Source organism: Trichomonas vaginalis, chromosome IV (assembly GCF_026262505.1).
Source record: "Trichomonas vaginalis G3 chromosome IV, whole genome shotgun sequence".
NCBI lineage: Eukaryota > Parabasalia > Trichomonadida > Trichomonadidae > Trichomonas > Trichomonas vaginalis.
In genome coordinates, this window is record NC_067206.1 from 4,059,270 (window position 1) to 4,082,184 (window position 22,915).

At 31.2% G+C, this 22,915-nt stretch overlaps 5 protein-coding genes and 2 pseudogenes across 7 annotated transcripts, besides 4 other annotated features; 4 read left to right on the forward strand and 3 right to left on the reverse strand.

The window, feature by feature from the left end:
• Positions 1 to 4,710: part of a mobile genetic element that runs on past the window's edge.
• Positions 3,737 to 4,260, reverse strand: TVAGG3_0025730 (annotated as a pseudogene). Its single transcript has one exon. A coding segment is annotated over exon 1 (524 nt).
• A 1,563-nt stretch (positions 4,711 to 6,273) lies between the features above and the next one.
• TVAGG3_0025740 (uncharacterized protein) lies at positions 6,274 to 6,636 on the reverse strand (the record flags this gene model as incomplete). The annotated part of the gene is made up of 1 exon (XM_051220284.1): positions 6,274 to 6,636. The coding sequence occupies one exon, from the start codon at positions 6,634 to 6,636 to the stop codon at positions 6,274 to 6,276; it is 363 nt and encodes a 120-aa protein (XP_051105270.1).
• A 1,292-nt stretch (positions 6,637 to 7,928) lies between these two features.
• Positions 7,929 to 8,061: a mobile genetic element.
• Positions 8,032 to 8,061: a terminal%2Cinverted (terminal inverted repeat of MuDR-3_TvMULE3 transposon ID:TVAGG3_0025750).
• Positions 8,062 to 10,749: 2,688 nt separating this feature from the next.
• On the reverse strand, positions 10,750 to 12,119 carry TVAGG3_0025760 (glycosyltransferase family; the record flags this gene model as incomplete). Its single annotated transcript, XM_001299072.1, has 1 exon — positions 10,770 to 12,107. The coding sequence occupies one exon, from the start codon at positions 12,105 to 12,107 to the stop codon at positions 10,770 to 10,772; it is 1,338 nt and encodes a 445-aa protein (XP_001299073.1).
• A 166-nt stretch (positions 12,120 to 12,285) lies between these two features.
• TVAGG3_0025770 (nitrile biosynthetic process) lies at positions 12,286 to 13,605 on the forward strand (the record flags this gene model as incomplete). Its single annotated transcript, XM_001299071.1, has 1 exon — positions 12,296 to 13,468. One exon carries the CDS (start codon positions 12,296 to 12,298, stop codon positions 13,466 to 13,468), a length of 1,173 nt encoding a protein of 390 aa, XP_001299072.1.
• Positions 13,606 to 14,088: 483 nt separating this feature from the next.
• Positions 14,089 to 14,552: a mobile genetic element.
• Positions 14,553 to 15,305: 753 nt separating this feature from the next.
• On the forward strand, positions 15,306 to 15,996 carry TVAGG3_0025790 (annotated as a pseudogene). The gene has a single exon. A coding segment is annotated over exon 1 (691 nt).
• A 689-nt stretch (positions 15,997 to 16,685) lies between these two features.
• TVAGG3_0025800 (uncharacterized protein) lies at positions 16,686 to 17,090 on the forward strand (the record flags this gene model as incomplete). The annotated part of the gene is made up of 1 exon (XM_051220285.1): positions 16,686 to 17,090. One exon carries the CDS (start codon positions 16,686 to 16,688, stop codon positions 17,088 to 17,090), a length of 405 nt encoding a protein of 134 aa, XP_051105271.1.
• A 2,226-nt stretch (positions 17,091 to 19,316) lies between these two features.
• On the forward strand, positions 19,317 to 19,532 carry TVAGG3_0025810 (uncharacterized protein; the record flags this gene model as incomplete). Its single annotated transcript, XM_001296365.1, has 1 exon — positions 19,317 to 19,532. One exon carries the CDS (start codon positions 19,317 to 19,319, stop codon positions 19,530 to 19,532), a length of 216 nt encoding a protein of 71 aa, XP_001296366.1.
• Between the last annotated feature and the right edge of the window lie 3,383 nt (positions 19,533 to 22,915).

A 22,915-nucleotide genomic window follows, 5' to 3' on the forward strand; every position in this document is an offset into this window, starting at 1 on the left:
CAAAATTCTTGCGATTTCCGTACGGAATTTCTTCTCTCGGTTTCCGAGGGAAGCAATCATATGAGGAAATTCTTCTAAAAGTTCTTTTGTCTGTTGGTTTTCAAACCAATGATTGCTTGCTTTGTAGAACGAAGAAAGCATTCATTATACTTTGCATTGGTTACATATCGTCTTTGACCGAACGAATGAGTCTCAATTGTTTGTTATACTGTATGTATTCGTATTCTTCTAATGGCTTCATGAACGATAGCAACTTTTGTGTTCTCTGATGTTGACATTACTGTCTTTACATACAAGATAAAAATAAATAAAAATAAAATTAGCGTTATTTTCTGACTTTCACAAAAGACAAAAAATAAACGCTTTACATGTTTTTTCAGCAACTTTCGTCAAATAATTTTATAGCTTTATCTATCTCATCTACTTCAAACGTTTCTTTACCTTTTCATGGGAGCACCATACATTTTCTCAAACTTTCAAGTAGTTCTGTTTCTGCAGCTCTCATATCATTAGACGAACACAACCTTGACTCTATTGACTGTATGTCATATCTTTGAGTTATATTATTGTCCTTCCTATTTTATATCTCTTTGTATTGAAGTTTCGGTTTCTGAAATGTAAAAGTAAGCCTTCACTGCAAACGTTCGTATGAATGAACCATAAGTTATGAAGGTTAGATACTCAACAACCTGGGTCTAACCATAACAAACTATTGGTATAAGACTTTTGTCAATGAGATATGCTGTAGTTCCATAGAATCTTACTGATATCATAAGCTCAGGATTTCTTGTCAAAATTCTGAGTAGAAGCAATTCTAACCCAGTCCTTTGTTTCTTTCCAGATGTGTTATAATGTCTGACAAAGAATATTTTGTTGTATTTCTTACAGTATCTTACGTATTTAAATCACCAATTCTAACCACTTTGGTGTCATTGTCAATCTTTCTAAATGTTCAACTAACCTTTAACATTACTGTTCTACATACAATATAAAAATTTTCTTAGAAAAAATTAGCGTTATTTTTCTGTCTATAGGAAATGTCAAAACTCATGAATTTTCGTGATATTCCTTAAGATAGAAAAATATGTTTATGTTAGCATGTTTAGATCTAACAACGTTTTCAACCCTTTCTAACATAACTATTTACAAGCGTTTACATGGTATAATGTTTGCGATGGTTATACTTTTAAACAGTTTTTGGTAGCTTCTATTTTCAAAGGATATCAAAAATTTTAACTATGCCGAAGGTTGTTATCATTTCTTTCTTGACATCAGTAATAGGTATAATACGTCAGCTGTTGGATAGTTTTTTGTTTCAGAAATGTATATCCATTATCTTCTGTGCTGGTTTCTCTACTTCTTTTATTAAGTGCTAGGTTTCTTCGTTCTATCTTATACGGGTAGTTATATTTTCCATCATTGCTTCTTATTGAACATTGCGGATTCATTTTGCGTTATACATTGAAATTTGACTGCCTAATATCATATGGCGTCAATGTTTTTCTTTAACTCTAAAAGTTGTTGGTTTATTTTGTCCATTCCAGTATTTACATCTTTTATCTTATCTCTTATCTGCCATACACATTCAGAACTAAGAAACAAAGTGTCGTATGTCTTAAACTCCCCAGATTTATTATATCTTTATATACCTGTCGCAATCTTTGCTCATAACTTTATGGTTGCAATGAATATCTAGAAACTCATAGTTACCTTTAGTATGAACTCTCTTATTTCTACTTGAGTCAGTTGGTTTCACTTCTATTTCATCGAATTCAATAATAGTGAGCTTTGTGTTTGGGATTTCAGGCAATTTGGGTAATGGTCAATAATATCCTGCATGTCAAAAGATACTTTTCATTTTTTCATTCTCGCACTACAGTCTAAATACTTGTTAAAGTTCTTGCTTAATTCTGTATTTCTGTCAAAAGTATATGAAGAAGGAATGAAGCTTTTCACATCTATAACATAGATGTTGGATTCATAACTAAAAGAGTTTGGTGAATTGTTGTTTGAAGTGTTGTAAACCTATTGTTGAATATATCTTTACATGACAAATAAAATTTTTCTTAGAAAAAAATTTAGCGTTATTTTTCCTGTCATGGAAAAAATTTGTTTCAAAAAAAATTATGATTTTCGAAGAGTTAGACCATGTTAAAAAGTGGTATAGAGAAACAGTGTTAGATCTAACATGGTAGCTAACAATAAACATTATCTTTTGGTCATTAATTATATAAAATTCATGAGGTACCTTAATGATAGTCATGATTGTTCCGTTCTGTCTATTTACATTAATGAAAATTTTAGATAGAATTTCTTATTCTTTCTGCATATTTTTTATCTTCCAGCTACTCCCGCTCTAATGGATCCCAGAATGAGTTGGTTTACATTCTCTCAAGTTCTTTAGCATGGTGCATTATAACAATCTTCAACGCCTTCCATCAACAATATCTTACTTCTAATAAGGTCAATCGTTGTTATGTTATAGCCAAGTATTTCATATAAAACCACTCCCGCTTTGCTTCGTCAATGGTTTCAGCAAGTTTGCCATTACTACTTCAACTCAATTATGACAGGCGTTAAAAATGCTAGGAGTCGGTCGCTAGTTTTATAAGATAAAATCCATTACCTCGTGAATTACTTATATAATAATTTTGACTATAACCTTAAACGTTTCATTGGTCAACTGCTTGTCGTCAAGAACTACACGAAGCTTGTATTGTACAGATCGAGGTAAATTGTCATTGAAATTTCTTGTACCTTTTTTGTGTTTTGGTCTTCGTCATGTTGTATTACTTCTCTTGATCTGTTTGTCATGTTGAATTTGGTGTAAGTCCTGTTGTATAATTGTGTTGTAAGGGACATTCCATATATTTCTAGAAAATGTATTCACTTGTTCTTCCGGTAAAGTCTCGCTCTTTGATTAAATCTCTGAAGTCCTCTATAAGCTCGCTTTATTGTCCGAGTATGACATCTTATGGTCCAAAAATATTTTAGATGTGAAAACTGCTTTGACAATATTCGTTGACAAATACCATCCAACAAAACTGACATCTGACTGTGAAAGTTCTTTCAAATCAGATGATGTAAAAAACTATCTGCGTTCAAAAAATGTAAACCAATATTTCATTGTCGACCAAAACCATTCTGCTCTTGGTGTCATTGACGGTTGTATAAAAATGTTAAGAGACTTAAACCAACCACAAGGTGGTGAAGCAAATGAAATGTCATATGACGACAAATATAGACACTTCTCCATGGCAAAGATGAGACAAGTTTTAAATATTTACAATAGCCGTAAACAAAAAGGTTTGGGAAACCACTCCCCCGAAGAAATGAAAAACAACCCTGACTTAGAGAAAGACTATATATTTAATAATTTAGTCAAAAGAGACAAACAAGAAAGAATGCCGGGCTTCAAACTTCAGAAAGGTGACAAAGTAAAAATAGAAATACCTAAACGCGACCCATATGAAAATACTATTGACTATGACAACAATAGGAACCCGACAGGTACTCACATTCGTGTTCGTAAAAATAGAAGAAAGTATACAAGAGAATATTATGAAGTTTTAGGCAAACATGGCAAAATGTACAGACTGCAAGCAGAAGATAAAACTACTATTGTCAGACCTCGTTTCAAACTTGTCAAAGTTCAAGGTGGTATACTTTCAAAGACAGTTCCTAACAAATATAAGACAACTCCTGACGAATATGCTAAAGAAGTTGAAAATGACGACTAAGCATTTCTATACCATGCGTAAACTGTCATGTAAGGTGGCATGTAGTCTTTACTTTGTCCCGTTGTTTGCGTATATCCCGAAACGCGATGTGTATGGTTTCCTCCTCCCTCAGTGTTACTCCAGTAACAATTTATAGCAAACTTAACGTTGTCTTTAACATCATATCCTTTACCTTTTGTCATTGCTGACCAATCCCAATATCTATGCTTATGCCAACCTGCTTGAGATGTACTTAAATCTATGTAGTGACTGTGTGCAGGTAAATTTTCACCTGAAATCGTTTTACTTCCACCTGTTTCCTTTGAAGAGTTTGCACAATACAAAAACCTGTCGACTATTTGAGTCCAAGTTCCAAAACCAGAACTGTTTCTGGTCTGGTAGAGTTCATTGACGTATAAATAGAGCCTATAGGATATAATGTTTGAAGTATTTCTGTCTTTAATGTTTGAAGCTCTGTTTTGTCTGCTTTCTTCTCATATAAATCTTGAGCAGTGAATTTAATATTATGTTCATCCTTCATGACATAAACATCTTTACATCTAATGTTTCTCATCGTCGTTATGTCGTCATCCGATGTTAAACCTTGTGGAAAGTTAGGAGGTTTACAATATAATGCATCCCCACCAGTTCCTTCAACCGTTCCTTCAATACTTTCTATAGCAACAGTTGTGAAGAAATCATGTGTATGGTTCTTGTCTGCTTTCTTCTCTAACTCATCGTTAACATAAGTTTTATCTGCTTTAAGGTCTAAACATCCTGAAACCCATCCTGTATCGGCTTTACTTTTTAAAATCTTCGATGTCCATTCATGATACCATTCAGCCCTTTCTTTAATTTCATTATCTTTTTCATCCACATATTCCTTATCTGCTTTCTTCTCTAACTTACTAGCCACATATTCCTTATCCGCTTTCTTTTCAAGGCTAACGTTTAAGTCTGTTATTTCAGATATAGAATGTATATGAGTCTTTTTAGAATATTCGTTTTCAGCTCTTGTCACTTCACTTGACATTTTATTGTCAACATATGTTTTGTCTGCTAGTTCAGGATGAGTATGTTCTTTTGTTGCATAAGCATTGTTAGCTCTTTCTTCTTCTTTTGCTATTGCATCGTCTACATATTCTTTGTCAGCTTTGTTGTCAACATCTGCTTTCAAAAGAAGTTCATTTATAGGTTTCTCGTTTAAAGTTCCTTTTGTTGGATTTATACAGACAGTATGGTTCTTATTGTCTTGAAACAGAAACTCATCTGTCATTGGGTTTATTGTCAGTTTTAAGTCACCCCCTTTCAATGACTCAGATATCTTAGAATAGTTTGAAAAGTTTGTTGTGTTCTTATTTAGAGCTTGCATAATGAGTTGTCGGTTGTGTTGTATTTCTCTCATGGAAGCAATATCTTTCGACATTTTTATTCTAGATAAAATATGCTTCCAATAGAAAAAGAAAATTCAAGAGTTGCTACAACTAAACTATTAGATGAACTTTTTACTAATGTCGGTCAAAAGTTTGAGACAGAGACCGTAAAGCATGAAGGCTATCGTTTTGACTACCCATTAAGATGGCTAAGAGACCCATCTGTCACAAAAGCTATTGGCTTTCGTAGAATGAAGTTCATTTCAGAAGCCATACATGGTTTCCCATTTACGGTCGGTTTTGAAGTTCGATACTATAACAAAGAAAAACGTATGTATGAGAAATTTGAACAGGGAAAACTTTTACAAGTTAGTTTGCTTGTAAACTTAGAAACAACTCTTCAAGCTTTTCAAGAAAAAATAAACAATATCTATATCGAATATGCAAACCAGTATAACATTGACGAGGGAGAGTACCCGATATTATTTATGACAGGAAAAATGCAACTGTTAAAATCAATAGAATAGAAGACCTTGGAGAAAACGTTTATATTTCTACAAAATATAACAACTTGGCATGGTATAGATTTATGAGGATGTTAAATCAGCCTGCAGCATATCCAGTACACTCAGACTTTTATGAAGTCGAAAACCCTAATGGAACATATGAAAATGTTTTCGACCCAGCTGCTATTATTGTTCATGCTTCATTTTCTGGCGCCCAAAACTCTTTCTTATGCTTGGCAAATGACTTTTACGAAAAACCTACAAAGTTATACGAACCACCAAGTGGAAGTATTTCAGACTTTCAAGTATGGTTTACTACAGATGGAAGAAAAAGAATAATTCCATTATACCATGCGTTTTACTTAGAACTTAGTTTCATATACAACTACTATCGAACGGTAAAAATATAACTTTTTAATACGGTTGAGGTGTTGGATTTGGTTGCCAACTAGACTGTGGTGCAGGTTCAGGCTGTTGTATAACAGGAGCTTGCTCTTCTGGTTCAGGGTCTTTAGGTATAATACCAACGAACTGACCTACTCTTTTACCAATATTTTTGACTCCGTTCCAAATTCCTTTTCCGACAGATTTTATTCCATTCCATATACCTCTTCCAACTCTTCTGAAGAAGTTTCCTATCTTACTGAAGAAACCCATTTTACTAGTAGTAAAAATCTAATGTCCGCCTAGTCTCTTACGTTTCCTGTTGAGTTCCATAGCATTCTTTAACTGGAGCTCATACATTCTGTTTCTCCTCTGGTAGAAAACATATTCTGGGTCAACTCCTGTGTTCGCGTCATCTGCATAAAGTTGTTTATATCCCACTTCAGGGTTTGTATAAAACTCTTTCCATCTCATATTTGCATACCATGGTGGCAAACCTAACGCAGCGTCATTTGACATGGCAGTTTGCATTTGTACATCTGTTGGCACTTGACCATAGTTTGCCATTGCAGTTTGTATTCTAACTTCATTTGGAATATTCTCTGGGTTTGGTTGTCCAGGTTGCTGTGCATTCGCTAAGTTCTGTGCGTCCATTTAATATTAGATAAAAATATCTCTTACGAGTACATATACTGAACATTTGCAGGCATTGGTTCATCTTCATATTCTCTGTACTTTTCTGCCACGTCAAATAAATAAATGACACAATGGAAAAAACCTAAAACAAGTAGTCCTATTTCAAACCACATTTACTTACTAATAAAATTTCTTTGTTATGACACTTTCTCCGGTTTATAGGACCTCTCTCATATTCTATCTTGTCATATCTAAACTCATAGTCATGTATGTCCTCTAACCATCTCATAACGGTTTCCAAACCACTTTTATCGGATGTAAAGTAAAAGCATGGATGGTTATGTATAACGTCTAAAGTTTCTAAAGAGTCTCTCAAAGTCCAGTCTACTTGGTATTGAAAATCCCATGTGTTATAGAACGGCGGGTCCACTATAAAGAAAACATTTTCCTTGTCTTTATATTTTTCATACAACTCTGTCCAATGACATCTCACAAACTCTATACCCTCAATATATTTTTCTATGTTCTCTTTGAAAACATTTGTATAGTTAAGATATAAAACTTTTGACATAAGTGTTTCAATGTCATGAACTCTTATAGAACCACTATATAATAGTCTAGCAGATATACTATCCCAGTCTATATATTCTGCTTTTTTCAAAACCTCTCTCACAATATTTTTGTTATCTAATGGTATACGTTCCATCTTACCTATAGGTATCTTTTCTTTTAACTCTTTCAATATATTGTTTGTGTCTGGAATATGTTTGAGACGGTCCATATAGTTGTCGAAGTCATTGCATATAATCTTTGAGTCTGGGAATATTGTATGACATAAATGGGATATATAGAAACTTCCACCGAACAAATCTACAAATGTTAGACCATTCGGTAGTTTCTTAAGTTCTCTCAATATAATATCTTTACATCTACTCTTATTTCCAAAGAACGGTAACGGTGGTTTTGTAAAATTCATTTATATATAATAATAAAAATGTTTTTACCTGAAAAGTGACAGAAAAGTGACAAAGCATGAAAACATATATAATTTGTGAAAAGCGACACATTATATAATGTTTTCGACCCAGAAGAAGGCTTCTTCCCAGAAGCAATGGAGGAAGAAGAAGAGTCCTCCGAATTCACACCAGAAGACTAACAATTTTCCGAATAAATACTTCATTTATACTAAACATCTTCGGGGCTAGAGGGCACGAAGTGCCTGGAAGCCCTCCGAATAAAAACTTCATTTATACTAAACATCTTCAGGGCTAGAGGGCACGAAGTGCCTGGAACCCCCACTACCTTTTTTTTTTTATTCCTTAAATTCTTTATGAAACTCGCAACAGTTCCATAAAAAATTTTAAATTCTAAACTGTCGAAATTACCGATCGGTAATCACACCCTTCACGGGTGTGTCACTTTTAGCTAAAATTACCCCTACTCATTATGTTCAAAGATTTTGTTCAAATGAGTTTGATCGTTGAACCACACACCTTTATTCTTCTCAAGTCATTCTAAGTAATCTTCAGCCTGTTTCAAACAGTTTTCTCGAACATACTTCCAATTATTGAACATCATAACTCCGGAATTGAAATATCTGCTGAATCCTTCACATATTGGATGATGATCTAAAATCACTATTGCTGATTTATTTTGAAAATCGTAATAATACATATCATTGATGTTATGGAGTACAATTGCGTCGCCGTCTAAATATAGGAACCTTTCAAGTCCAGGATGTGCATTTGGGAAAAGAAGTCGGATGTAAGCGTCATATGGAACATAATAAACGCTTTTGGCAAGGTATCTGGTTTCATAAGTTTCAAAAAAGAATTTCACTTGGTGCATAGGCCGTTTATCAAAATGCGCCCTGTATTTCGGTATATATTTTGATTCAGTAGTTGTAAGATAGAAAGTTATATGTTGATTTGGATGTGCATTTATAAATGCATATATTGCTGGACCTAAGTTATGAAGGTCGCCAGACCATGAAAGTAAAATGTTCATTGTGTCGTAGAAATCACCTTCTGAAAAAATTTCTACTCTATTTAAGAGGATAATAAAAAAGGAAAAGCACTCTATTATCAGTACTAAGATTGGTCGAAGTCCAAATTTGCGAATAGACTTATTTCGGAACTTTGATAAAACACTATTTGTCATATGGAAATATAACGATTAATTTCAATTCAAAATACAAAATTATTTTATTTTACCTTACTATAGTTGGAATCGAATATTGACATTATGCAAACTATTCAATTTTGAGCAGGACAGTTTATTTTTGAGAAGTTTACACCTTCGCAAACAAAAGTTTGAATAGACCAATTTAAGGCAGGTAATTCCATTTAAACATACAAGTTAAAGATCGAAGTCAAAAATATTGGTAAATGAAATTTTTCAATTAATATTTATTCCCTTGTAAATGTAAATCTTTCAAAATATACCCCCTTAATAAATGTATCTTCGAAGAAAATATCGATTTCATATTTCTTCAATTTTAGTATTTATTTTGCTGGCATTCTTCAATGCCAATGTAATTAACAGGCCTAAAACAGTTGGTGTGTATCGTGACTGCCCTCATGAGAAGACTCAATTTATTCCAACATGGTGTCCTCAAAGGCTAGATCCCGTTGAACCATGGGCATTCATTAGAGCCAAAAATGAGATAGTAACTGCTAAATCAAGTTTAGATTCCATAATCCCCGTTATCAAAAAAGGCGTTATCGTCATTAGCAATTCTACAGATGGAACAGATCAAATTTTAGAAGAATTTGTACAAAACAATCCAGGATATAAACTATATTATTATCCTCATCATGTTATTGAACCCCTGGATATAATCAATTATGATAAACCACACAATTTTAACAATACATTAGCTGCATTGTATAATTTTGCAGCAAGCAAGATACCATTAAATGACTGGCTTATTAAAATTGATCTTGATCATATTTATGATATTCAAAAATTAAGAGATTTGATGAGATTACCAAAATATGACGATGATGTCGTTTGCCTTACTAGATTTAATCTAATTTATAAATATAATAGTAAATCCATTGAAGTTAACTCAAGAAATCCATATAATCCCTATTGTGATCACTGGTTACTAAAAAAGAAAAGAGATTTTGTCTTTGATAATATAGTTGAGATTGAAGAAGGCCGGAGATATTATCATGAAGATGTTAAATATTATTATTTTAATTCTTCATCTTACTCCAACTATTATACAGAAGTGTCTTCTTGGCATTTCTTTTGTCTTAAAATTGGCAGGAGCAATTGTTCAGGATTAGGATACAAAGATTTCTTAAACACGAGTTTTGACAGAACCTTTCTGACTGAATACATTACAGATGAATTTATCATCAATAGAACAATTTTAACTCTCAACTTTAGTTATTATATTACCAAAAACTTATTAAAATTGTAATTATTTTAGCAATTAGTGATCTGATTATTCAATAGATTTTTCTATGTTAATAAGGGATGTAATTTGCTCCCGGTATCGGTTCAGATCAAATTAACAATTTCCTTTATTATAAAAAATACATGTTTGAAACTGTAAATGGATAAAGCTATTAGAACATATCAGTTATTGTATATACTTATTAGTGAAAAAGATTCTTAATAATTAAATATGATAATAAAGTTCTTTTGGAACAAATTTAGAAATAGCAGGTACGTATATGCACTCAAATTTGGAATAAACAAGGATGTGTATAGTATTTTTATAACTTTCAACCATGAAAATTATAAAGTTATACGATCAGGGATGAAGTCAGTTATTATTTTCATGTAATGAAATCATAAACCAAGGTTCTTGAATGATTTAGCTCATGGGTCAATTTTTTTAGTCTAAAGGTATATAGACAAAAAAAACTGACACAACCATCCTCACATTTGATCCATGCATACAGATGATGGTCAACTGTTTTGTTACATTCACACCAAATGCACTCATTCATTCGATTTATAAGAAGATTTTGCATGGCATTTGCCAACATTTGTCATGTAAAACTCGAAAGAATGTGATCATAATGACATAAATAAGTAATAGTACTGCAGAGAATGAGGTAATAACTATTCGTGCATAACCTACTGCATGAATTAGTCTTATTAAAAAAATATATATGAGATATAGTTTTCATGATTTACAATAAGGAAAATAGCCATTTCTTTGTTAAGAGTTTCCTATATCTATCTGATTTGTTTTTATATCTAAGCTTAATGAACGTCTCTGTAGTTTTATTGCTAAATATCTCTTCGCCTTTCTTAAAGTAGTCTGTTACATTAAAAACAAAGTGAATTCTTGTTCTATTATCAATATCAACTGGCCACCTGGATTTATAGGTGGCATGAATTATATCATGTACCCCTGCCAAAAATTTCTTTTCCGTAATATTAATTCCATTTGGAGTAACTACTTCACCAGCAAGAGCAAGTAACCACATGTGATAATGGAGCGCAGTTTGGAATGCTGGGTTATCGCAAAGAGATCTTGAAACAACGAGGATACCTGTTTCATTATGCATCAAATAATTATTAAAAACGATTGACCCTGCTCCACTTACAAACAATTTGACGGATGCCATGAATCTTGCAAATTCTGTGAGATTTTTGTTAATAATACTATCATCATGGTAAATCCAATTATATTGTGGATATAGTTTCTTCGTAATGTTGTATAATTCTATCATATTTTTGACATATCCCCAGTTTCCTACATTCTTGTTCATAAAGAAATGATTAACTGGCTTGATATCGTATAAGTGATTAACTGAGTAAACAATTTCGCGTAGCTGAACCCATGATTTAAATAATCCGTTCATTCCAAAGTCGCTAACTGCGATATAAACATCATGTCCAAATATAAGCTCATCAGTAAGACCATGAACGTGATCTTCATCGTATCCTAAAAGTTTGAAAAAGGCTTTAGCGTTTGGTTCTGGGAAGGCCACAAAAATCTCTGCATCCTTAACAATTTCTGATGGAATTGAAATGACTCCACAAACCATATCTTGCAAGAAATGGCCAAACTGGAAATGGCGAGACCAGCCAACTACCATCTTTCTATGTGAAATTAATGAGTTATTTACACCTGTAAAGTTCAATGGACCAAAGTACTGACGACCAGGTTCAATAAACTTATCGTACGAAACCAAACCGATCTTGCAGACGCTTGCTTTTTGATAGTGAGAATATACGATGTGTTGGTATCCTAGACTGTCCCTATCCATCCAATTACCATCATAATCTGTATCGAGGCAAACGCGGATACGGCGATAATTCATAGTTCTATGGAGTAAGGAGTAATTGTCGTATATTTCAATATTTTGAAGATCTGTTGCTTTGTAGATTTTAGGCTCGATATTTTGAAAAAAATCAATAAAAACGTTGACATTTAAAAATGTATACTCTGTTATATATAATATCAATGCAATTGAGGCAATTGCAGGGCATGCCGAGTTAAAAACTTTTTTTGCTATCATTTGTGATCGGCCAAAAAGTGCGATTTCTAAACTAGCTTATGTCTTCGGATAATATTATAATATTTATGTTAATCTTTAATATTATAATAGATCTTACGAACAAAATTTTATAAATCGGTAAAAACTAAATCGTTTATATGTAATGCATTCAATTTTTAAATGCTTGTAAATTAGAAAGTGAAAATTCAATGGGAGGTGACCAAAGTATCGATCCAAATGATTACGCTAGGCCTTTTCAAAAAGATATATATCTCCCAATTGGTGGCGCAAGATCCAGCGAAGATCGTCAACAAACTTTTGGCGTCTCTGTTGATGAAGATTTAGCGAAAACAAAGCAAAAAATAGTAAAATCTGCATTTTCAGGAATATGGTCCACATTCTCTCCTTCCAGTATAGCTCCTAGTCCTAGAACAGGGCATTTTACAGTTCATGATATTGAAAATAGAAAAGTTTACATTGGATATGGTATGTTAGAAAGCGGTGAAATTGTTTTTGATCTCTGGTGCTTATCATTGAATAATTTACAATGGAACATGATGAAAATTTCAGGTGAGTCAATAACACCACGAACAGGAGCAAAAGCAGCTTTTTACAAAAACTCCATAATAATTTTCGGCGGTTTTGCCGACTCTACGTATTACTCAGATATCCATTATATTAACTTAGAAACGTTACAACTAAAATTTTTGCAAACAACAGGAAATCTTCCTGTCCCACGATCTTCCCCAATTATGGAAGTTATAAACGATAAACTATACATTTGGGGCGGTTTCAACGGAAACTGGATAAGTGACCTTAGTGTTTTGGATCTCCAGACTTTAGAATGGTCTAACTATCCACAAAATATTATAGGGCGTGCAAACATACCATCCGTTGTTTACGGAAAGCACATTCTGGCGTACGGAGGTTCGAAATCTGGTGGTTTACTAGATATTGACACACAAAACAATATCGTTCAAATCATACAGACTACCGGACCTGCTCCTCCTCCAGCAGCCCTTGCTTCTGGAATGGTTCTGATCCAAGATCATCTTATTTTCTTTGGAGGCAGAACCGAATTCGAAGGAAGCTTAGTTTATGCATATAACATTTCAAAACGATGGTGGTTCGTGTTCCATGTTCTCCCTGATGGCCAAACTGCTTCATTAGAGGATGGAACCATTAGCGACATGGGATTATTCATGATTCCGAAGTTCCATTCATTTAGTGCAGTATACGATGCCAATACACGAACAATTTTATCTTTCCTCGGCGAACCTTACTTATCATATCCTGTAATTCACAAATTTGAAGTTGCTGAGGCGCTTGCTTATCTTAATTTAAGAGAGGATATGACTGATATACTTAATATTGCAAAATAATATTTGTGAAATTAAGTTGAAGCTTCATCTTTTCTTATACAAAATATAGTTAATGATTAGTTTTAATACATATTTGTCCGATATTTTTTGAAATTTTAAAATAATTAATTTTGATTGATTAAAACCTTGTAAAAAATTCTTTAACTCTTATTAGAACGTATTCCATAACGTATTTTAAAGATTTCATTCAAAATAATAAACAAACAATGATAATATGGAATAAATGTGAGTTTATAAAACATTTTTTGTAATGCATACATTTAAAATGTCTTGGTGTTTATTTGTCTAGCGAGGTAGATCAAAGGTTTATTGTAGAAGACAAATTACGAACCTCGGCAAAGCAAAAAGCACATTAATTACGCAGTTTTGCTCCTATTTCCTATCACACAGAATGAAAAAGTATTTTGGTTGGTATGCTCAGAGCTCTATTGGAAGACTAAGTGAGTAGTAGGTATGACGGGTTTAGTGACTTTTTTTGTAAACGTAAGAATCATACATTTTTGAATAACTGAAGGTGTCACTACGTCACCATGTGTCACCTGGTTAATTAACCTCTCTTAAAAATGATGACAACATGACATTTAGACAACAGGTACGAAAGGAGGAAGGCATTTATGTCTTACATTTTTGAATAATTTATTTTTTATTTTGTATGAAATGAGCGTCAAAACTAACAACGTTAAAAAATTAGGATTCACAAACGAGGAAATAAAGGATATATTAGAGGAGGTAGGTTATGAAGTTAATAAATATTATTTAAGAAATTGTAAAAAATTCGCGGAGTTATTAAATGATTTAGATTATGATGGAAAAATGAATAAAGATGATGTTATAAATTTCTTATATCCTACATCTGAAGAAGAAAAACCTAAAGAACCTGATGTTTTCCCTGAATATTATGAAGAACGGATTAAAGATGATGAATACAATGAAATTGAAAGACTGAAAAAAATAAGAGATGAAATAGATGAAAGAATTAAGGAATTAAGAGAAGTTGAAAAATATAATGAAAATGAAGTAGAGGGTTTAATGAATATCCCAGCTTCAGAATCAGAAGTTCAGAAATCTCATGAAGAAAGATATAAAAATTATGTCTCAGAATCAACACAAAATTATTAGATGGTGAAATAGACGAAACACTTTCAGAAGAAGGTACTAAATTTATACGTAAACATAAGTTACAATTTATTGATAATGAAGGATACCCCTGTATCCTACTTTCACCACCTTTAGATTCCGAAAAATTCAAAAAAGCTCTTAAAAATGTGACATATGCAACTAATACGATTAAGAAAGAAGATCATGATATTTATACAAATTATTATTTAAATAAATGCACAGGTGTTGATAAAGTTTTTGATTTATTAGATAAAATATCAAAAGAAACCATTGGAACATATAAAATTTTATGTGATTGCGGTTTCATTGTTGAAGATACTAATAATGTTTCATATGAAAGAACAGCACCGAAGGAAGATGAAGTTGAAAGGTCTATACCATTCGTTATTAAGAATATAAAAGATATGAAAACGTATAAGCATTATATTTATTCATTTATTTCAGAAAAAATGGAAGCAACCCATAAAACATCTTCTCATCATTTTATAGCTATTCATACATTCCTTTTCAAAGTTGTGAAATTAAATAAGACAGGAATTAGATTTAATGTATCAGGGTACGCATTCTTGAGTAAATTAAAATGTATTCGTCACGTCGCAGATGATAAAAATTTATGTGTTCTTAATTCATTTTATGGACTTTAAAAAATAAACTTTATTTTTATTTATTTTTTAATTTTTTATTCTTACATAAAATGAACAAAAACGGAACAGCTAAAATGAATGATAATCAAATTAGAGCAGAAGGTAGAAGGTTATTTAAACGCTTCTATAACATTCCTGATGGTGTTAATCCTAAAAACTCGTAGAAGCTATTTAAATGAAGCAATAGATGCATATGAAGGGTTTGACATTTCATCAGAAAGTGAGAGATTAGCGAGAATGTTAAATGTTAATATTGATTTCTATTATTGTGATCCTCAACCAGAAGACGTAGACATTAACAAGGTAGACTTTCCATTAGTGGAATCAATAATGATAGATCCAGAATTTGAAACAGTAAATATTTTATTAACACAGAGTCCATGTGGAAAACTTCACGCTGACAGAATAACAGACGTTGAAGCACTCACCGGCTATAAAGTTTGTCCATATTGTAAAGAAGAAGTTTATTCTATCCGTGATGATCCAGAAAGGAAAAACCAAAGAAGATTTTTAAAGCATTGTGAGAAATGTAAAGAAAATAATGGGAGATTAATTCAAGACGTTCAGTTGCAAAAGACACAGCAACCATATGCACCACATATTACGAAACAGAAGATATATCAGTGGTTATTAGCTCACAATTTGCAGAAATATTATAAACCGACAAGATATTATATTACTTTTGACTTTGAAACATTAGAGACTAAAGAAGAATTACAACTTTCTGAGTGTGCAATTTTGAACGCTTACTTAAAACCATTCATGGTATCATCAACGGTTAAATTAAATGATAAAACGTATACGAGGAATTTTTGCTTAACTTCGAGTGATTCTTTTATTTCTGATTGGATTGAGTTTTTATTTTCAACCTGTTCATTAGTTGCTAAATCGAATATGAGTCAATACGATGAATTATTGAAGTCGCAAACGGCGGGGACTTTGTCCCATACATTAAATGAAAAACAGAAGGAAGCATTTAAAGAACTTCTAGATGAGGAATTCAATAAAGTGAATATCATAGGTTTTAATTCGGGAAAGTTTGATTTAAATTTAATTCTTCGTGATTTAAACACTGCAAAATGGAAAATAAAATCAATGCTGGTTCATCTTCACAATTTAAGCAAATCATTGTAAAGAAAGTAAACTGTCCATATGAATTAAGATTTATTGACATCAGAAATTATATAGCGGGTGGGACGTTAGACCAATTCACTCAAGATTTCGGAAACAATAAATCACGTGTTAAATCCTTTTTCCCTTTTCAATTCATCACGTGGGAAAATTACGAAGAAGAATTATATAAAGTGGAACCATTCACTCAAGATTCATTTTATTCAGCATTAACTCAAGAAACTATATCAGATAGTGATTATCAAATATATCTCAATGATGCTAAAAACTTTAAGAATAGATTAGAATATTTTATTCATTATTGCAATAAAGATGTTGAAATTATGATTGACCCAATTGATAAAATTATTGAAGAAACATTTGTTTATAAAATTGATATGCTTCATAATCTTTCTTTATCATCGAATGCTTCAATGATTCGTTACGCTTTAGCATATAAAGACTTTAATCCTAATGAAAAATATCCCGAGGAAGAGATAGAATCAAGTTTTGAATTAACGAAAAAGTATTGGAAATATAAAATTGAATCATATAAGAAACAAGATGAAAAAGCAGAAAGGGATACTAAAAATAATGTTTCAATGGATGATTTTCAATACTATCATGATTTAATCCTTTCATCTAAATGCAAAATGTGTGGTAAAGCGTTTACATATGCAAATAAACCAACATTGGATAGAATCGATAATGAAAAACCACATACCAAAGAAAATTGTCATTCGTGGTAAATTTTGAGCTTGTGGGGTATCCATTTATATAAAAATAAAATTTTGTTATCATTTATTTTATCATCATTTTATTAAGTTCATCTTTAGTTAATTTGAATGGATTCGCTAATGTTCCACCTTGAGCCACAACACTTGCCCCGGCTAATTGTGAAGAACCTGGGATAAGTACTCCATGAAATGATTTCATTGGTATCATTAATTTAGAAATAGTTGGCTTAATTAATTTTGTCATTTATGATAAAAATAAAATTGCATAATTTAAATTTTTTTTCTTTCTCATTTTCTCATTTATAATATCGTTAATGTTTTACCTTTATTCTGTTTACCAATTGCTGCAGTGATTGAATTTAAATAACATTCAGAATATGGAATTTTCATTAATTTTTCCTTAGATAGAGCATTTCTATTATCACTCAATGCTTCATTAATCATATCATCTATGTATGTATTATATACTCCTGCTAATTCTTCATAAGGGGTGTATGAATTTAAATCCATTTAATCAAAAATAAATTGATAATTTTAAACATTTCTATTCATCAATATTTCATCATATGAACTTCTATACTGTGGTGGTGTACCTGTTGGATGATATTTCAAACCTTCATCCGGTGTCCATGTCCAATATGTAGTCCTAGTAAACCAAACCTGAGGAGGATTTGTCACCTTTGAACAGTAAGTGTCATTTTCACCTGAATGATTGGATAAGCTTTCACTTGTACTGTAACTTGTGAGTTGAAAGTTTCTAATCCATCAAGAATATACCCGCTCCATCACGTTGAACTGGAATAGTGCATAAGAATGAAGTTTGGTCTTTCCATGTTCTAGCTAATGGCGTGCCATCATCTGCATTCAGTGGTCTAGTTAATGAGTCCTCGTATTCTTCTGTGCATTCATTCACTCCATCTAAATCAGAAGCTTGAAGCATACGTGTAAAGAATATGTCGCCCACTGTGGTCGTCGCTTGATCGGGGAAGTTTCTGGAATCTATAGTGACCTGAAGACCTCGAAGCATTGGATTTTCTAAAACTGTTCTTTGCAGTGCATTCTTCGGAAATGCTAACACAACATCTGTAACATTATGAAGAGCGTATGAGAAATCTGAGCTGATACCTTCAGGAGTGATGCAACTCCATTTAGTGAACGAACGTCAATATGTTGAGCTGGAATCATGAATGGATCTTCCTTACTGAATAAACGTGGTATTGCTTTAACTGATTCTTCAATTAAACCGTATCCTGGTGTAATGCATTTATCCTCTAAAACTTCCATCTTTGTGCATGAAATAATAACGTCATCAACTGTTGCGTCAGCAGATGTAGCGGCTAAGCTTGTAATTAATTTGGCAGGAAGTCCGATTTGTTGGAATTTGCGATCATATTTATAAACATGATTCATAATCTTTTCATAATTTTCATCAGTTATCTTTTCATAAACGTAATTTTGTAAATCAGCAACTCTTAACGGGTCAACCTGACAAAATACTAAAGTATCCCTGAAAACATAATATTTAAGAATGATATCACCAAATGATTTAGGATAATCATCGAACGCCTGAAATGCTAACAAATCATTTACCGAATAATCATATCAAAAGTGACATCAACTTCTTCATTTGCTTTCTTGAAAACTTCTGAAGGGTCAATATATTTACCACATACTGAGCTATCATATTTTTGAACATTATTATATAACGAATGAACAAACTTTTTAACTTTCTTTTCTGATTTTGGTTTATATGTTGCAAATGCGAAAGATTCACGGGCGCAATCCATCTGAAGATAACCGGCATCACCTCTTTCGGTTTCTACTTCTAATTGTTTAAAGCTTTGATTTGATGATTTGTAACCAACGAATAAACGCATGCATTTAAAAGCGGCATCACATGTGAAAGCTTTATTTGAAACAAGAGTTGCTTTAACTTTGCGTTTAATATATGTGTCACCTAATTGGTTCACATCATGAGCCGGATTTGTAATTCTTAAATGAGTTTGTTATCATCAAAATAGGAGCATCAGAGTCATAGCATGAACTTTCAAGTTCTCTATAATATCTTCTACCGTCATTCTTTGCGAATATTTCATTTATCTTTTCGAATGAATGAAACACATTTCCATTAATCGGTTTAGTGTTTGGCACCAAATAGTTAGTCGTCATTTATTAATAAATAAAAAATCAAAATTAAAAGATGAAAATGAATTTTTAATTTTAATGAAATAATCAACTATGGCTGCAGGTATATTTAAGAAACTGTGGGATAAAGTAAAAAGAGGAGCGAGTAAAGTTTGGGAAACATTGAAGAAGGGGGCAAATTGGATATTTAAGAATAAAGAAGCAATTAGTGACGTTGCTGAATCAATAACACCAAAAGCTGCCCCAATAAGAGAAGTTTTAAATAAAGGAGAAAAAGTTTATCAAAGACTACAACCGATACTAAGATAAAAATAATTTTAAGCCGCTAAGTGGCGAGATGATCCATAGGATCTCATATTTATTTTTCCACTATCTACCTCCTATTTTATTAAGTATTCCTTCAGCTATTCCACCAATTGCGTTACCTGCTTGTGCTCCCATCGCCGGATTACCTGCTTTAGTACCTAATACTCCACCTATGATAGTTCCTGCCGTTTTCGCTACTGGTGCCAAAAAGTTTGCAATGGGTTTAATAATCTTTTTATGAACCGAACCCGCAGCTTTCTTAATTCCATCCCATAATTTTTTAAAGAATCCTGCCGCCATTTCTGATTTAATATTAATTAAAAAATATATTTCATCACTTATATTCTAATTTTTATTTAATGATAAATGAAACCGATTTTAAAAATAAATGAAACAGAGGAGGAAGAAATAAATGAAAGTGAAAATGTCCAACAAAAAATAAATGTTGTTAAACCAATTACTGAAATAAAAATTTTTTCATCTGTTGAAGAATTTAATGACTATTATGCTAATAATAAAAAATTATTTGAAGAATTGACAACGTGTAAATTGAATAAAATGTTTAAAAGTTGATGGATTCAAAATTTCAAAAATAAAAGGAGTGGTTAGTTTGAAATCTATTCCTCAATCAAGAATCACCTCATTAATGAAAATAGATGATTTAACAAAAGAATAGAAGAGATTGAAGAAAGATGAATCAAATAATTGATTTCATAAATTCAAATAATCATTAGTTTCTTAAAGTTCAATGTTGAACTCATCAAATTCTTCTTCATCATTACCATTACCTTTAGCGAGTTTATTTACTCTTTCAACTTTATCTTTTGATAGTCTATCGTTTAATTTTTTCTGAAGTTTTTCGTTACCAAGTTCTAAAATTTTACATGGATGATATTTAAACCGTTAAATTCTTTTTCCTCAGTTTTAATCATTAATCTACAAAGAACTTTAGTGAGGTGGTTTTGTTGTTTAAACCATTTATCCTTAATATTTGTTATAAATTCAATATCCGGAATTAATTCCCAAATTTTTGAATTTTCGATTAATTTACCATCAAATGCAAAAGCAATAGGTTTAATATTAAACTTACCTTTATAAAATAAACTTTGTATGCAATCATCAAAATAAACGTCTACTTGTTTAACCTGGGTGAGAATTGGTGAAAGTTTATCCATTAATTGATTCACAGTCACGAATTTAGAGCTGTTCATTTCATACAAAATAAAAAAATAAAATAATAAACATAACTAAGTTTTAATTTTTCGTAAAAAGTTTATTTTTTAAAGTTTATTTTTTATTCATGAAAATAATTATTTCTAATTTCTTTTACTCTCTCGTATATACTAGATTTAAAGAATTCAGAACATTTCCCATAATCTCCTAAATGTTTTCTTATCCCTAACGTGTGCCAGTTATTATATGAAACTGAATAAACTTTATCTTTATCTTTACACCTTTCATCACTTCCAATATATTTATATCTCAGTTTTGATTTAGCATTTTCATATTCATTAGCGTTTAATAATTCACAGTCTTCCTTTTTAAATTGATGTTTAAGATATTCAGGATTTAATACTCTACGTTTATATGCTCCTAACTTAGTTCTAAAGGTTTTTCTACAAAATTTAGGAATTCCATCCTCTTTAATGTCATCAATGATTTCCATTTCATTATTTTCAATTTCTTCTTCTCGTTTATGAGGTCTTTGATTATGACTCCATTGATTCCATGAAATTAAATATTCTTTATCATTATATTTATACCTCATTAGCTTATTTTGGCTTTCATATTCATTTAATAATTCACAATCTTCATTTTTAAATTGAAGTTTAACCCATTCAGGATTTAAACAATGTTTAATTAATCGCGGAATATCTGACATCATCTATATATAGCTTCTTTTATAAAAGATAAAAAAATAAATTATTTTAAAATTAATGTTAATTTTTTTAATGGTTTATAAATAAATATATTTTAATGCCTCGTCTATATATAGATGTAACAAAAAAAGTCACAAAACCCATCATATCCTACTACTTTTAAATTTCAAAATATCAAGTTCAGTTCGACTATGTATGTAGTAATTCCTCAATAAAGTGCCAAAACCCTATTAAAATATATGAACATTTTCAACATTTTAATGTTTTTATTTAAAAATTTGTTGGAATATGAGCTTCAAACAATTATTATGTAAATAAAAATAATTAAATATATGTATTTATTCGTATTACAACCGTAGTAAGTCGATTCTTCCTTTCTTCTACTGAGGTTTGAATTTGATTTCGAATTGTAAAGAGATTCAAAGGGAAAATACTAGCGGATAAAAACTACCTCCATGAAAGGGTCATAATGGAGTCAAGTTGTATTTTTTGATATTTTTTGCTTTTCGAGCCTAAATAGGTAGCTAGGGTTGTTAAAAATATCAAAAATTAGCGTTTTGAAGACACCATGATGTCTTATAATTTTCCCTTCCTTATTGGCGTGTAGAAATAAATGCGCCAATAGATTGAAGAAGAAGAATTGTTTTTCTCTTAATGAACTTTAATCCTTTTGATATAAGAATATTAAAAACATTAATATAATTTCGATTTCGGAAATTAAATTTCCAAATTTTTTGTCGATTTCGGAAATAACAGGATCCCGCATCCAACACGCAACAACAAAACACAAAACACACTTTTTGGTTCTTTCATCGTTTTAATCGTAATTTATGTAATACATGATTTGGATAAATTTTACAAAAATAGAACCTATATTATATTCTTTTCAAAGATTCTTGCAAATCATCAAAAATAATTGTATTTTAAAAAACGATCAAATTATCCTTTCATTATTTTAAACTTAAATTAGTTTTTATGATTGACTAAAGCAATCATATTTATTCATCATTAAATAAACAAAAAAATAATATTTGAGAGTTATTTCAAAAAAAAACACATTGAATTTATTAATTTGTCTCAATTTCAGTATTATAAATTTTTATAATTTCAATATTTTGAAATACACTTTTTAATATTTCAATATTTATGATATTTCAATGTATTAAGTGGTCTCAAATTGAGCTTCTCAAATATAAGCTGGCCTATTCAAATAATAAAATTAAATAATATTTAAAATAAATAAAAAGTGATTGAGGTCATAGCAAAACGGCTGTTTCAGTCATTAATTCTTAAAAATAAAAAGGGTAAAAACTAAATACAATGGGTAAAATTCAATAGTGTCTGTGCTATCGTTCAATTTGAAGGTGTCTTTTGGAACCGCAAGACACATTGAATTTTTGAATAGTGTATTATGGTTTGACAGACACCAATGAAAAAAATAAAATGATATTTATTTTAAATATATAAGATCCTTATATAAAATATAAATATTTTATCGTTTCATTT